We start from the raw sequence: 15,480 nt of genomic DNA on the forward strand, positions 1-15,480 counted from the left end.
TCCTAAATTTGGAAGAAAAGCACAAGAATGGAATTTCACTGCGTGTACCTGGATGTAGAAGACTGACTTGATAATCATATTAGGTACATTACTTCTTTCAGATAAGACTCGGTGTTTCCAGACACAAAGGAAACAGAAAACATGAGACACAGTAAAATAAATGGCCTGAGAAAAATCAACTCTAAGCAGAGCTCTCACATTCTATTCTGTAATTTCATCTGCTTACTGTTACAATGTATGCCTTTGCTCTGGGATCTCTGGATCTGGACTGTGATGCATCAAACATGCTATTAATTAGCAATGCTCACTGAAGGCTATTTTTGTTCTATAACACTCATATTTCATTTTGGGTGTATTCCTACATTAGTGGCCTTGTGCAAAATTGATTTGTTACTCATGTATATTGCAAGCCAACAGAAACGTGATTTGAATACTGTGCCAGCTTGACTGTCTTGGAAAGCTTTTCCAAAAGTCAGTGTGCGTTGTCCTGTCCTGCAGGGCTAAACAGACCTTTTAAGGGACTCTGGTCTACAGGATACTGGTGAGGACATCCATTATGGAGAAAAATACTGATAATAATGAAAAATTTCCTTTATATATCCTGGAAAAAGTTTAATTAAAACAACAGTCTCATGAACCTTCTGGAAGTCTGGAGAACTCCACACTTAGGTTTTGGAGCAGCTCTGTGAATCCCGGATCACCCTGCCTGCCAACTCCTTGGCACTTTAGGATGTCAGAGTGACCCGGAGGAGCAATCTTAAATCAGGGAAGCTGCTGGGGGTGTAGCACAGCAGCACTGTGAAAAGAAGCTGTGGGGCATGCCGGGTGCGTGGGGCAAAATGATCTGTCACCTCAGCTTCAGGGAGTCCCTCTGCCTGTTGGCACAGGCACAGGAGGCACCAGGAGCGCCCGAACGCTCCCCAGGAGCCTTGCCCGGGGGGGGGGGACATTTTTGACTTTGCACTGTGGGAGCAGAAGGGCTTTGGAAGGGTGTGACTTGAGGGGAAAGCAGCACTGCCTGAATTAGACAAAAAGAGGATAAATTGATTATTCCCCAGCGTGACACGAATGCCGTGTACAGTCCTGCCACTGTTTGTTGAGCGGAGGAGACTGTGCTGCTTGAGATGCAGATTCACATGTATTTGATTACGCTTTCTTCCCTTTGCTCTGGACTGTGGAGGAGGTGAGATTAGATGGTCATAATGGTGCCTTCTGACTTCAGAAAGTATGAATCCACGATTTACACCACAGTGTACTTCTCATCTGTGCCTGCTCTGTTTTGTATCTAAGATCTTAGTTTTTAGCAGTCACAGTCCTTACTGATCTGCCTTTGTAAACACAATGGCTCGCATCCCTATAAAATATCAGAAACAAAATGTTTTAAATTTTGCTGTAAAGTTCCACCACAGGATTTACTTTTACTTTATTCAACATCAGAGCTGTTTAACATCAGGGAAAGGGGAATAAATTGTACTCTAGAAAATTTTGCTGTACATCAGAAAGGGAACCTAGAAAGAACAGAGGCCCCCTGGTGTGAGAAGCTCTTATTCTCATTTCAAAAAAGGTGGCAGTATTTTTCAGATCTTTTGCTTTCTCACTAATGCCGGGTCCCATTCTGCCTAATAAATACCTTTCATCCCTGAAGCCCAATGAAATGCTTCTTAATTTTAAGTTGTGTATTACTTGCCCCGCGATAAGGGCCGTATTTTTCCGTCAGCAAGCCAACCAGATTCAGAACTGTTAATCTCCTCAGTATGCAGGGTGCTTGCTTTCACTCAGATAAATTGTATAAATATTTGTAAACACTATAATCTATTTCAGCTGTAGCAACAGAACAATCTGATAAACACAACGTGGTTCCCAGAGATCAATAGAAGCCCATAAATATTACAAGCAAATAAAACATACTGGGTTCCACGTTGACTGAGCTGTGACTACAACGAGACAGCAAGCCGCGGCGATGGGCAGATTCGAGCGGCTCACGCTCGGGGGGGACGGCATGAACCCCGCCGGCGCCGGGCGAGGGGCACTGGCGGGCGTGCACACATACCCATCTGCATGGCGCTGCGGGGCTGGCTGGCTGGCTGCTGGGTCGAATACCTCAAGCAGTTATTGAGCTGCGGCGAGGCTGCCTGGAGCTGGGGATGCGTCTGAGGAGCGGCGATGGGAACAACCGGCCTGACAGCCGTGGTGGCGTTGGTGTGACCAGCCCCGACGGGGTGGAGGGTTCCTGGGGCTCCTTTTGTTGCGGGAGCTCCCCCAGCCCCACTGTTCCTGGGCTGCCCGGCTCCCACTGGCACCCTGCATGGAGACAAGGCACGGAGTAAGTATGCTTGAAGAGACCCTGATGCACAGCCACAATGCTGATAAGCACCCCCAGTTTCTCAGGGGGTTCAACATGATACCCTCTCAGGTGTTAAAGTAAACCGAGATAGAGATATCTATTTATCTTTATAGGACACAGTCTTAAGCATGCTGAAGGACATTTTTCCCGCTTTATCCTGTGAGAAGTAGTGCAAGGTAAAAATGAAAAGGATAATTTTTCTCATCACTTTTTTTCATAAGCTACGTTTCTGTCTGAATAGTTTCTAGTAAAATCACAAATCTAAATTCAGAAGAAATGGATATCTCCCAAATGTCAGTTTGTGTGCCAGAGGCGCTTTTACAGGCACTAATGGAGTGATAATTAAAACAGATTCAGAGATCTTTTCTTAGGACCAAACCTGCATATAGCCCCACAGGGAGAAAAGATGGATAACACCAAATCTGTGTATGGCTGTTGATGGGGACTGAAAAGCAGCAGACTTGGCAAGACTTGGCTTCGCTGAACACTTACTCCAGCGATGTAACCATCCCTAGATTAGACTTGCTAAGGAAATGCAGAAGGGAAGGGAATGCAGTTGACCTTACTGAAGAGGAAATCCTCTTCAATAATCAACCCCTCTTTCACTGCTCACTTAAAATGCATGCATATGAAATTGTATTTCATCTGAGTGGCTTCCCTCAGAGGGAAGGAATGAGGCTTTTTTCTCCTATGCAATGAGTTCAGCCTAGAGCAGGTCTTGGTCCTCTTACCACTGAGCTAGAAACTCTGACCAGGGCAGAAGGACACTGGGGAGGACAGAAGGACACCAATGGACAAACTCAGCTGCTGCTCAGCAGCTCATTCTTTGAGTTTCTCAGTTCCTGAGTAATTTCCTTCCCCAGCAGTAGATGCCACGAAACAAACGGATCATTTTGTGCTGTTCTCCTCTCCTGGGCTGCTTCATGTGCCAAGGTTCTCCTCCAGGAAAGAACAGCGGAGGGGATATGATGAGGAACAAAGTAGGAGGAAATGGAAATGAGACAGTGCAGGGGGTTAGCAAGGGAGGTGAGGAAAACAGAAAGGGCACGAGACCAATCTATGGGGTGGGAGATTGAGAGATCTTCTGGGGCCTCAAAATTGTTGTGTGGGAACACAGAGAGGAGAAGAGCAGAAAGGATTATGCTGAACAATCTGTTCTGATTTAGAGGACAAGATAGACAGAAGTAACCCTAAGAAAAGAATGCAAAGGGGAAGAGCCAAAAGAGAGATGGAAAGAGACAGAAAGAGACCAAAACACAGGCTGGAAGATATGGTCCAGAAGTGCAAAAGATAGCCATCCCCTCTGCCCAATCCCTCCCCTTCCCTCAAAATCACAGGAGGAAAAACAACACCGTGGTGTCATTGACTCGACCCATCTCATGGTGCCAGGTTTGCCTGGATCACATTCTGCTAAATGAATCTGATTTTTTTTTTCCTCAAGTATTTTTTTTTTTTTTTTTTTCATCAGCCTTCAGGTAGGGAAAAGCTGGGAATCCCACCAGATGGAAATCTTGAGTGTCTGTCATCTGCTGTGAAGAGCTGGCAGGGTAGCAGCAAGGTTCAGCTGGAACTGCCTTGGCCATCTGCACTAGATTGAGTTTGCCAGAAGAGTACACCTAACAGTCCACTGAGAGGTGTGTTCAGGCAAACACGCACACCGACAAGTACAGAAACTATCTGTAACTCCCACAGAGCTAGACAGATGTTGGATGTGGCAAATTTTCTCTGCTGCCCTGTGCCTGTCTGTCCATCTAAAGGGTCTTGTCCTTTTTCCACCATGTCCTGCTTGCATATGTGCCTTGGCAGTTTATAAATCTAGTTGTGTTCTTAAATTCACAGGCAACTTCATTTTCTTGGGTTTTGAAGGGAGTGGCAGAAAAAACACGTATGAATCTAATCTTCTGCTTTGCTGTCAAAGGGGAACAAAGTAAGTTGAAAGTGCAGCAAATAGGAGATTTTGTTGCTATCAGATTTTTCTTGCTGTTCTCAGTGAGGGTGATTTACACGAGAACTTAATTAGCTCACAGGATCATAAATATAATCATAAAGCTGCTTTCAGGTTCTGTGGAAAGCACTTTTGCCCTTTAGCACTTCTCTCTGTCTTGCTCTAGCTGAGACATGCTGCATTTAATAAAGTCTTGCTGATTCAGATCACCAACCCTTCAGCACAAACTTCTTTACTAATTAAGAGCTGAAGAGGCAAGGAGTGAAGGCAGCCAAGGGGCTCTATAAAATCAGGTAGATACATTTAGGTTGATGAACAGTGAAGAACCCATGAATTAATGTTGGGGGTTTTGTTTGTTTGTTTGTTTGTTTGTTTGTTTTACTGAAATGCAATATTAGCACTGTCAGCAGGCTTAGGTACTGTATTCTAATCTGCCTTTAACTTTTGGTCTTGCTCAGTCCACATATTACAAATTTGACATAAACTGGAGATGGAACAAACCTGGATCAATTCTTCAAGATCAGGACAGTCTGTGTTGTGAGGTGCCTTTCTCTGGAGAGGAGTGAAAGATGGTGGAGACACCATCTGATTAACACACTGATTAACTTTCTCCTCAGCTTGCAGACTATTTCAGTGGACTCTAGGTCAGAAACAGCCTTTGTTTTGGTGTTGTCCAATACTGAATTCTGACAAAAGGTGTTCCTCCCCAAACATGCTATTCTTTCCTTTTGTCATCTTCTGCAGCTGAGACAGAGGAAGCTAAAATCTGCCAATTTACTGAACTCTCCTACCGCTTCTGAATTTTAATGGTTCAAACATTAGACGAGATCCAAACAATCCAAGATCTTTGATTTAAGAAAACAAAACCTACAGGAGCTACTGAAAAGCAAGACACAATAATTCCTTATTTTGTTTATCCCCGTTACATGTCCAGTATTTTTATAACACTAAAAGGATCACTAGCCAACAGATTCTTTACAATAGCAGGACCTGGGCGTGTCAGACTTTATAAAGTCAGAGGTTGAAAATGCCATCACCCAATATAATTAGTGACGTCTTCTGAAAACATGGATAACTCCAGTGCTACAACCAGCAAGTTTCATTACCCGAGTCTCCAATGCCACCAGAAAATTTCTGGAAGGGAAATGTGATTTAAAAGCAGGTCTACGTTGTTTTCAGCACCCTCCAGATGCAGAATCCCTCTCAGCCCCAGCTCAGGCATATCCACCTTGGTCAGTGGTCCTCACCTTGAAACAGGTGTCACGTAGTTGCCTGGGAAGACGCCAGACATTCCACTCCTCAGAGATGTCCCCTTGAACCAGCCGTCCTGGCACTTCTCAATGACCCGGTACATCTCACCTTTGCGGAGCTCCAGCTCGTCGTTCTTCTGAGGCTTGTAGGCGTACAGGGCTAGGTAGCTGCGGGGAGAGGTCACACAAGAAGAAAGCACAGAGCTGACAACAACCACTGCCTGTTCCGCTTCGACTCCAGCCCCGCAGAGCAGAAAGTGAGTAGAAGCACTGCTCAAAAATGGTGGTTAAAAAGGGACATCATGACAGCGCACCAAACAAGGAACAGCGGAGACAAGATCAACTGGATGCTAAAACAATAAGGGAATAACTAATCAGATTAAAGGGAGGGGGTAATTTAGAAATCCATAGGACATACTTCTCACTCAGGGCACAACCAAAGCGAAACACTGACACAAAGCAGCACTGAAATTAAGGACTTAGCAGCAGGTTCAGGAGGACAAGGTGATTTCAGAGATAGCCAGAGTAATGAGGACTCAAGTAGGAAGGCTTTGCAAAAACTAACATCTGGGTGAAGTATATAATCATATGCTTCAGGGTGGAAGCCACCTCTACTGTGGATTTTCAGAAGAAACTTTTCTTATGAGTAGGCTACTTCAAAAACATATAAGGCAGCTTTTCTTGCAGCTATCTCGATGCTATTTATGCTGGCCAGTTTTAGAAACAACACACCAAACTGTTCTGATCTGGTATGGTAATTTCTGTATTATGTGAGTAAAACAAAAAGCGTCGAGGGCCAAATTCTACAGGGGGATTTTTACTTAAGTGGTAGAATTTGGCTTTGGATGTTTTGCATGCAAGTACTCTAATAAATCTTTAATAGAGGACCCGATATGTAGAACTTTTTATTTATTTAATTACAGCTTTTATTTATTCCCTTTGTTTAGAATCTTCCTTTTATCTCTCTCTTGTTCTTCTGTTACTACTTCAGGGATGTGTCTGATGTTGTGAAATGACTACAACTTAAAGTCCCCAAAGATATTCTCTCTGTTTAAAGAGATCCTTGCTGAAAATTAAGAACGATTCCTTGCACTTAGGGGAATAATGGAAAATTGGGATAGAATAGCAAGAGCACACATGCAGAACAACACTTTCTTTGTGAATACCATTTGGGGTTTTTTTGGTATTGTTGCCTTTCTACAAATGCAAAAAGGGATTTCTGGTATTTCTTGATCAAGGTTGTGCCTTCTTGAGGTTTTTATTTGTGTTTTATGGGCAGTGCAGAGAGATTAGGAGAAATGGGGAAACACTTACAGAATGTGCATTTACGCTACAAAGTGCAGCAGAATGCTCTTAGGCTCCGGGGTGGATGAGAAGAGGCTTGCTGCCCACCTTATAGCAGCGAACCAGAGAAATAATGAAAACTATAACCATTGTGATTGTAGACTTGCAGCCAATAAAAATGATACATGGCTTTTTACTTCTGCTCTCCAGGAAATATAATTGAGGAATAAATCCTGTTAGTTTTCCTGATTCTACTCCTTTATGGTACCAGTAGATTTCCTTATTTTTATTCTGAAGGCAGTAAATAAACAGCAGTAATGAGCAGAATATGAAATATTTGGTAACAGCTCCTTGGGGCATGCTTAGGCTGATGTGCCCGGCTCTGTTTACCACGTGCATGGGGTACAAAGACCTCATCAGAAACTCTATTTCATTAGTCAACAGATGGGAGAAACCATCCTGCACATCCTTTGTTTAGCCTATATAATCAGGTGGCCCTGAGCAGGTCTGTAGTTGTTCACCTGATGGAAAACATGAGGCTACATATGAATTGAAGAACATTAGAATGCATCACCCTGACATGAAATAAGGTTGCATGCTTCAGTGCTAATCCTTCAGCAGTGCACTCTGCTAGGACGTAACAGAAAGTGCCAGACTGCACTCACTCAAGGGAGCACAAAGTGTGGCTTTGACTACCCCTTTTTAAGTTGCTGCTTACACAGGGCTCGCATTCAGAAGCTATGGGTAAAGCAGCAGGTCAAGGACAGAGCATTTTAGATAGACTCGCTTAGCCCTTTCCCCAAGGGCCTACATGTAATAATGTAATTTACAGGTTGAGATGCTGGAAGAAAGTGCAAGAAAAGTTACCCTAAGTGGATCATAGGCTGCTTTCCCTTGTAGCTATCTCTAGCTCTCTTGATAGTTTTTTTCTGTTTCTCCCTGCAAATTCCCCCAGGTCAACCTCCAGTATGCCTGAATATCTGGTATCACAATGAATCTAAACATTCTCTGGAGAAAGTATCAAAATCCATGCCGAGACTAAAAGAAGGTGTACAACAGCCCAGCCTGGACTCAATGTCAAAACCGACCAAGCTCTGTACAGCTAAACTAATGAAAACTTGTATGTGATAACCACATAGTGTAACCCTGGGACAACAGAGATCATCAGTGCTTTCTTCGTGGACCAGTGATGCCACCACCTACTTGGGGCAGTGAGGAAGTTCATCCCCGGGGGCTTCCTCTATCAGTCTGCAAAGAGGCAGGGGTTTCTCCAAACCCAGTGACAAGCCCAGCCTGGGTCGTGCCTGGCCATGGCTGGCATGCCCACCCCACGGGGACAGGCGTACGCCCTGTGTGCTGGCAGAGAGGGGGCTTAGGGGAGCTGGCAGAACGCCTGCTCTCATACATGGCTGAAAACAATTTGAGTGCAGGCACCTTGCCTCCCTGGAAAGCGTTTCTGGGCTTTTCCTCTGGCAGGGAATCAGGTCTAGTGGTCCCATTTGCTGAGGCTGATTTTCCCTTAAGCCGAAGCCTTTGGGCTTGGACACATTTCACCGTTCTCTAGATTTTAGGTGTGAAACTTCACCATCAAGCTCTCTACAACCATGAAGAAAGTGTTAAAACAACAATCTGAGATCTTGCAAAATGTAATAGCAAGTTATTCTGGGCTACATGAAACAGTGAGGCTAAGGGTTAGGGAGCAGGACCTAGAAGAAGCTAAATGTTTATTAAAAGTTCCCTAAAAAAGGGCCTAAGTGAGAAGATAGCTGATGTTCTTGGCCTTGGGGAGCTGCCTGTGACTCTACTTACAACACAGAAGCCCCAGGGCTCTGTCTAGGGTTGTACCTCCGCAGTTCTGCTCCAGTTTTCAGATAACGCTTCCTCTTTGACTGGAACTTGGCTCACAAATGTAAAATGACAGACCGGATTACGAGGCTGCTTCACAAGGGAGACGACAGGAGAAGCATGGGAGGGAGAAGGGGAGGCTTGCTGAGGCATGGAGGCAGAGGCATTGCCAGCAAGCTGGAAAATGTCTTGATTCGGCAACTAAATAGTGGAAATACTGTCAGTTACTGCTTCCTAGTCTGGGCAATGTTTGAAATAAATTTGTGTCCCACTATGTGCCACACAGGCTGCACAGGGTGATCACAGGGTGATGATGAGGCTGCTCTGTGGGGCAGTCAGTGATGTGTGGTTCCCCCTCAGGTATGAACATCTCACCTTAGTGCCCAGGAACAAAATTGTTTTGGTTCTGTTCCAGCTATTCTGTTCCTATATTCTCCTTAAAGCAGATTTGTTATGTAATTTTAGGATTCCATATGTGAATTCAGACCTTGGTTTAGCCATATCATAAAACCCTAAAATATTGGTATGCGTATGTGTATGGGTCCGTATAGTTCTACTGCTTTCACAGGGTATATGTGATGAGATGAAAGGGTCTAGTAGTTTAACTAGACAGGTACTAGATAAACCAACCAAGCTAGAAGAATTTTATTATAATGAATCTTTTTTTTTTTTTTTTTTTTCTGTATCTGGTCAACCTTCTGCTATTCTACACACTATTCAATAAGCCTATATGCCCATGATATGAAGTTCAGTCATTGCCTCTGTTTATATCACTGAAAAAAGCAATTGGGTCATTTTTTTCTGGTTAATGATGAATGTATCAGGTGTTTGATTGCATGGGACTACACCTTTTTAAGAGCTTTAAATGAAGGAAGATTTTCTCTAGCTGAGAGGCATTCCATTTGCTTCACAGTGATTCATACAGCTGTAATAAATATACCAGGAATCTAAAAGGGCTCACAGATAAAGGGGGAAGTCTTGCCTTTCTCTACTCATTTTTCAGTTTCAGCAGAGGCTGGGTCATGAATGAAATTGTGATCTCTCTCTTCTCAGAATTTTCCTGAGCTGAGATTCATGCTTTCAGATTTCAAACACACGCGCACACATGCACATGCCTGGAAACAGAGTATGCAGTGACCTAGATGAGCCGCTTACATATTGAGGGGGAGCTGGACCTTCGGTGGTGTTCCCTGATCTCCAATTATTGCACTTGTCCTAGGACCAGCCACTGTGGCTGTTCCAGCTGAAGAGGAATCCTGAAAATACACAAAGAACATACGAGGATTAAGATGAAGCCCACCATTTCCTAAAATGATATGGGGTGAAGGCACAGAGGAAAAAAATCACATCTTTTATCAGTTCCCAGGCTTTCTTACTTCATAGTACTGCATTAAAAAAAGACATCTTTTAGCCTTACATATTCCAAAAATACATTTCTGATACAAAGGATAATAGGTTATTAACAGCATTTCCATGTACCTGTCAGAGAAATTTAGTCGTACCTTGCGTGCAGATCTTAAAAATTTTAGAATGCAAAACTAGTTGATGTTTTGTAAAATCAGCTCAACATGTACATCTCTGTAATAGTACTTTCTCCAGTAAAACTAACCTCTGCCCCTCAAAAGCTTGTTCTAAAACTTGACTCTTTTGGTTAATGGTTATGGATCTATGGAGAAGAAGGTAGTATCCAATTTCTGAAATGCAGTCTCATTTCTGTATATTGTTTTTGTCACCAGGAATATTCTTTTCCTTAAGAAAAAGGCACACAAGAAAAAGACAACACAACCCAAACCAGGAGTACCTCTGAATGGAGAAAGTAGGAGTCCACTTCACTTTTACCATAGAAAATAAATCCACACACTCATACAGAGAACTGGGCAGATCTTTTCCAACTATTAATGTTGAAAGCAATTCTAAATTTAATAATTCGTTTTTCAAAGCTTAGTGGTCAGCAAAAGTATGTAGGGCAAACTCTTTTGAGTTGTCTCACCAAAGTCCTCATTCATCTATGTCAAAAATGAATCCCGACTGGGAACTTCTCCTGAAGTAATGCCAAGGCCTGTAGCAACGGATCTTTGTTGCAAAGACAGGGCAGAGACATGCTGATGGGACTTGTAATGGTTTACTTGAGCAAAAGGCTTTTTTAGTAAGTCTAACCAAATGCTGCATGCACATCCATATACAGAATGGCTCTACAAAGTAGGATCCAAAGTTTATGCACAGATTGCAGGTTCAAACAGAGCCTGTTACATACAACAAAGATTCTGAGCAGTTCACAGACCTCCAGTGTAGCTTTCTGTTTCCAAATGCTATCTATCAAACAGTAAATATTGATTTATTTTGGGAACAGAAGCATAGGGACATTTTTTGCACTTACAGATGACACTGAATTAAACCAAGATACACATTGCTACTTAATGGATTTCAAGGTCACTTCATTCCAAAGAAGCCCACATAATTATTACAGTGTCATGTCTTGACAGTGCATTGCTAAGCTATATTGCTTTGCTGTATATTAACACAGTATCATTAGGAAATCATGCAGCAAAATATGAAGACACTGCTCTGTGATTCCATAGCTTTTGGCAACAAGCAGCAAGCTGTCTTCTCTCTCACTGACATCTACGCTCAATCATGAAGTTGTAGTGACAAGTACATCTCCTTTTTCTCATTATTTCCCCTCACTTTCTGGCTGCTTGCTCAAACAAGGAAGGTTCCAGGCAGCTCGTAGTCCTATGTGTAAAAGTAAGCATTCTTTCCAGTTCTGTGACTAAGGCTTTATTAATCCTGCCTGTCACGTCAGTGAGATAATACCAATTTACAGAAAAAAATCCAACCCACTCAAAAATGTAGGGGTAGCTGGAAAATGATCCCTCGTTTGTTATTTTGAGCTGGTTAATGGGGTTAGGGATTGCAGAAGATGCTGGGCAGAGAGACCTGGCAGCTGCCTCAACCAAGAAGTAAGTGATAAATCAACTGGTTCAAACTTCTTCATGTTGTGCCACCAGTGTACGCCTTCTCTGAGCTAGAAAAATTGCCTCCAAGAAAACAGAAAACAGATCGGTCCCCACCCTTTCTTGGTAGGACAAACCACTTTGTTTTTACCTCATGAAAAAACAGAGCTGAGTGAACAGCCTCAGGGTGCAACCGTGAAAGCAGAGAAGATCACAGCAGTATAGAATAGAACAGAATACAATAGAATAGACTATTTCAGTTTGAAGGGACCTACAGTGATCATCTAGTCCAACTCCCTGTCTAATTCAGGTCTGACCAAAAGCTAAAGCATGTTGTTAAGGGCACTGTCCAAATGCATCTTAAACACGGACAGGCTTGGGGCATTGACCACCTCTCCAGGAAACTTGTTCCAGTGTTTGACCACCCTCTCAGTAAAGAAATGTTTCCTAAGATCCAGTCTGAACCTTCCCTGGTGCAGCTTTGAACCGTTCCCATGTGTCCTGTCATTGGATCCCAAGGAGAAGAGCTCAGCACCTCCCTCTCCACTTCCCCTCTTCAGGGAGCTGTAGAGAACAATGAGGTTGCCCCTCAGCCTCCTTTTCTCCAAACTAGACAAGTCCTTAGCCGCTCTACATATGACATGCCTTCCAGCCCTTTCACGAGCTTTGTTGCCCTCCTCTGGATGCATTCAAGGACCTTCACACACCAGAACCGCACGCAGCACTCCCGGTGAGGCCGCACCGACGCTGAATACAGCGGGATAATCACCGCTTGTGACCGGCTGGTTATGCTGAGTTGGAGGCACCCCAGGATGGGGTTTGCCCCCCTGGCTGCCAGGGCTCACTGCTGACTCGTATTGAGCCTGCTGCCGACCAGCTCCCCCACATCCCTGTCTGCAGGGCTGCTCTCCAGCCACTCCTCTCCCAATTTATACTTGTGCCCAGCATTACTCTGCCCTAGGTGCGCAATTCGGCATTGCAACTTGCTAAATTTCCTCCCACTGATCAGTGCCCAATCCTCTAATCTAGCTAGATCACACTGCAAGGCATCTTGTCCCTCAAGAGGGTCAACAGCACCTCCCAGTTTGGCATCATCAGCAAACTTGATAATGGTGCATTCCAATCCTGTGTGCAGATCACTGAGAAAAGTATTGAACAGAACTGGCCCTAGAATTGAACCCTGAAGAACAGTGCTGGTGACTGGTCACCATCCAGATGTAGCCTGTTTGCTACAACCCTCTGAACTCTGCCCTTCATCTAGTTCTTCACCCAGAGCACCGTAAACCCACTCATCCCACAGTTAGGCAACTTGTCCAGAAGGATGCTATGAGGGACAGTATCAAAAGTCTTACTAAAATCCAGAAAAACTACACCCACTGCCTTCTCTTCACCCACTAGGTGGGAGACTGTAGAAAGATATCAAATTAGTTAAACAGGACTTTCCTTTTGTGAATTCCCATTGACTGTTCCTGATGACCACATTATTCTTTAAATGCCTTTCAACAGTACCCACTATAATCTTCTCCACAACTTTTCCAGGACTTGAGGTTAGACTAACAGGTCTCTAGTTCCCTGGGTCTTCCCTCACACCTGTTTTGTAGATTAAAATAACACTGGCTAGCTTCCAGTCAGCAGGGGCCTCCCCAGACTCCCCAGACTTTTGGCAGGTGATCAAGAAGGGTCCTGCTGTAACATCCACTAGCTCCTTCAGTACTCTGGGATGAATCCCATCAGGCCCCATGGACTTGTGAACATTCAGCTGATACAGCTGGTCCCTTACAATTTCAGTGTCCACAAATGGAAAATCACTGTTCCCAGACTCGCAGTCTTCTGACTCAGGGGACCAGGCAGCCCAAGGTCTATCACTATTATTAAAGATTGTAGCAAAAAATGCACTGAATGACTCCACTTTTTCTTCATCCTTATTAGTCAGATAACCATCTTCAACAAGTATTGGCCCAGTGTTTTCCTTAGACCTCTTCTTGCTATTAACATTTTAAAAAAAGTCCTTCTTGTTATCTGAAACAACATTGGCCAATTTCAACTCTAATTGAGCTTTGGCTTTTCATGTCTTCTCCCTGCATAAAACCCTCACAGCTATGTACTCTTCCTGCGAAGTCTGACCTTGCTTCCAGAGATCATACTGTTTCTTTTACCTTATGAGCTCCATGAGGAGTTTCCTGTTCAGCCAAGCTGGTCTTCTGCCCCGCTTGCTTGACTTACAGCACAGTGGAATTGCCTGCTCCCATGCACCTAAAAGGACTGACCAGCACTTGTGGACTCCTAGGCCCTCAAAAGCAGATTCCCAGGGTACTCTGTTAAATAGCTCTATGAATAGCTTAAAGTTTGCCCTTCTGAAGTCCAAGGGAGTAACACTGCTGTCCTTTTTTCTCATTACACTGAACATTTTAAACTAACCATTTCATGATCACCGTGCCCAAGACAGCCACCTACCATCACATCCCTCACAAGTCCTTCTCTGTTCACAAACAGCAAATCTAGGAGGGCAGCTTTCTTAGTTGGCTCAGTACTTGTGACAAGAAATTTTATCCTATGAGCTTCAAGAATTTCCAAGACCTGCTTGTCACATCATTATGATATTCCCAGTTGATGTCTGAGAAGTTGAAATCTCCCATAAGAACAAGGGCTACCAATCCAGAAGTTTCTTCTAATCACTCATCACTGCTTACATCCTGGCTGGGTGATCAGTAGTAGACACCCACTACATCATCTCCTTTGTTTCCCATCCCCCTAATTCTTACCCAGAGTCTCTGCAGCACATCATCACTAACTGTAAGTTAGCAATCAGATCTCTCTCTTATGTAATAGTGCCACACCTCCACCTTGCTTGCCCTGCCTACCCCTCCTGAAGAGCCTGTCGCCCCCCATCCCAGCACTCCAATCGCGGGACTCATTCCACCAAGTCTCACTAATACAAACTATATCGTAGCTCTGGGAGCTGACCAATGCTTCCAGTTCATCCTGTTTGTAAGACACGTGCTAACCCCTCCTTAGCTCCTAAGATCCTTTCTCCACACAGCTCACCAAAGGCAGAGTTTGCAGAGGTGCAGCTATCCCAGCCAGGAGTTCTCACTGCAGGCACCTTGGGCTAAGCCAGCCTGACTCTGCCGAGAGACGAGCTCAAGCCCAGAGAGTTATGTAGCTGTCTAAGCATCATCTATCTGCCTCTGCACTGACAGTGGTGACTTCTGCGTCTTCTATATTACTGGAAGCATGAGCCCAAGTGTTTTCTATGCGCTATTATGCTTGTACTAACATACAGTCTGAGGATATAAGAAATCATGCAATTGTCATTCAGTGTTGCTAGATGATATTGTTGCTTTCTTCCCTTGAATAATCCTGAAGAAATCTCCATAGTCCTGTATGCCCTCTATCCACCTGACATTCAGTTTCTTGCCTATGGCCTGTTACTGTAATGTTTCTGCATCTGGTGCCAGCCTGGACCCTACAAACTGTTCATTTTTGCCACTTTGCACAGCCGAGTATCATATGCATCCAAACCCTAAACCAGTGCCTGCTTCATGTCTGTGCTCCAGTTTTTCTTCAGCTGCTCTCCCCTGTAGGCTTTGACACGATGGTGTACTTGCCAGTCTGCCTATGACCCCGCTTTTCATCATCAGGTTTTACTCCACAGGACCTCCTGGCCTTCCACTGCATTGAATTCAGCTCCTCTGTTCTCATCTTGGCGTCTACTTTCACACAAGTATTCTGCTCTGCAGCTTCACTGGCCTCTGTGCAACGTGGTGAATTCTCTAGGTGGCTGCCTGATTCCTACTATGCATCTGAATGTTCACCAGCTTTGCATTTAAACTACAGTCCCTGACACAGCTCATGAAG

The 15,480-nt window shown here is 44.1% G+C and overlaps 1 protein-coding gene across 1 annotated transcript in view; it reads right to left on the bottom strand.

Annotated features, from left to right (window-relative positions):
• SH3RF3 (SH3 domain containing ring finger 3) overlaps positions 1-15,480 on the bottom strand; it is a 256,125-nt gene that overhangs the window by 39,878 nt on the left and 200,767 nt on the right. The window contains exons 5-7 of the mRNA XM_042805823.1: positions 9,824-9,924; positions 5,537-5,707; positions 2,051-2,301 (exon numbers count right to left, since the gene is read on the bottom strand). Of these exons, the coding sequence (XP_042661757.1) occupies positions 2,051-2,301; positions 5,537-5,707; positions 9,824-9,924 (523 nt within the window). The remainder of the gene's footprint in view (positions 1-2,050; positions 2,302-5,536; positions 5,708-9,823; positions 9,925-15,480) is intronic.

Source organism: Tyto alba, unplaced genomic scaffold (genome assembly GCF_018691265.1).
Source record: "Tyto alba isolate M040663 unplaced genomic scaffold, T.alba_DEE_v4.0 Super-Scaffold_45, whole genome shotgun sequence".
In the NCBI taxonomy this organism is placed as follows: Eukaryota; Metazoa; Chordata; class Aves; order Strigiformes; family Tytonidae; genus Tyto; species Tyto alba.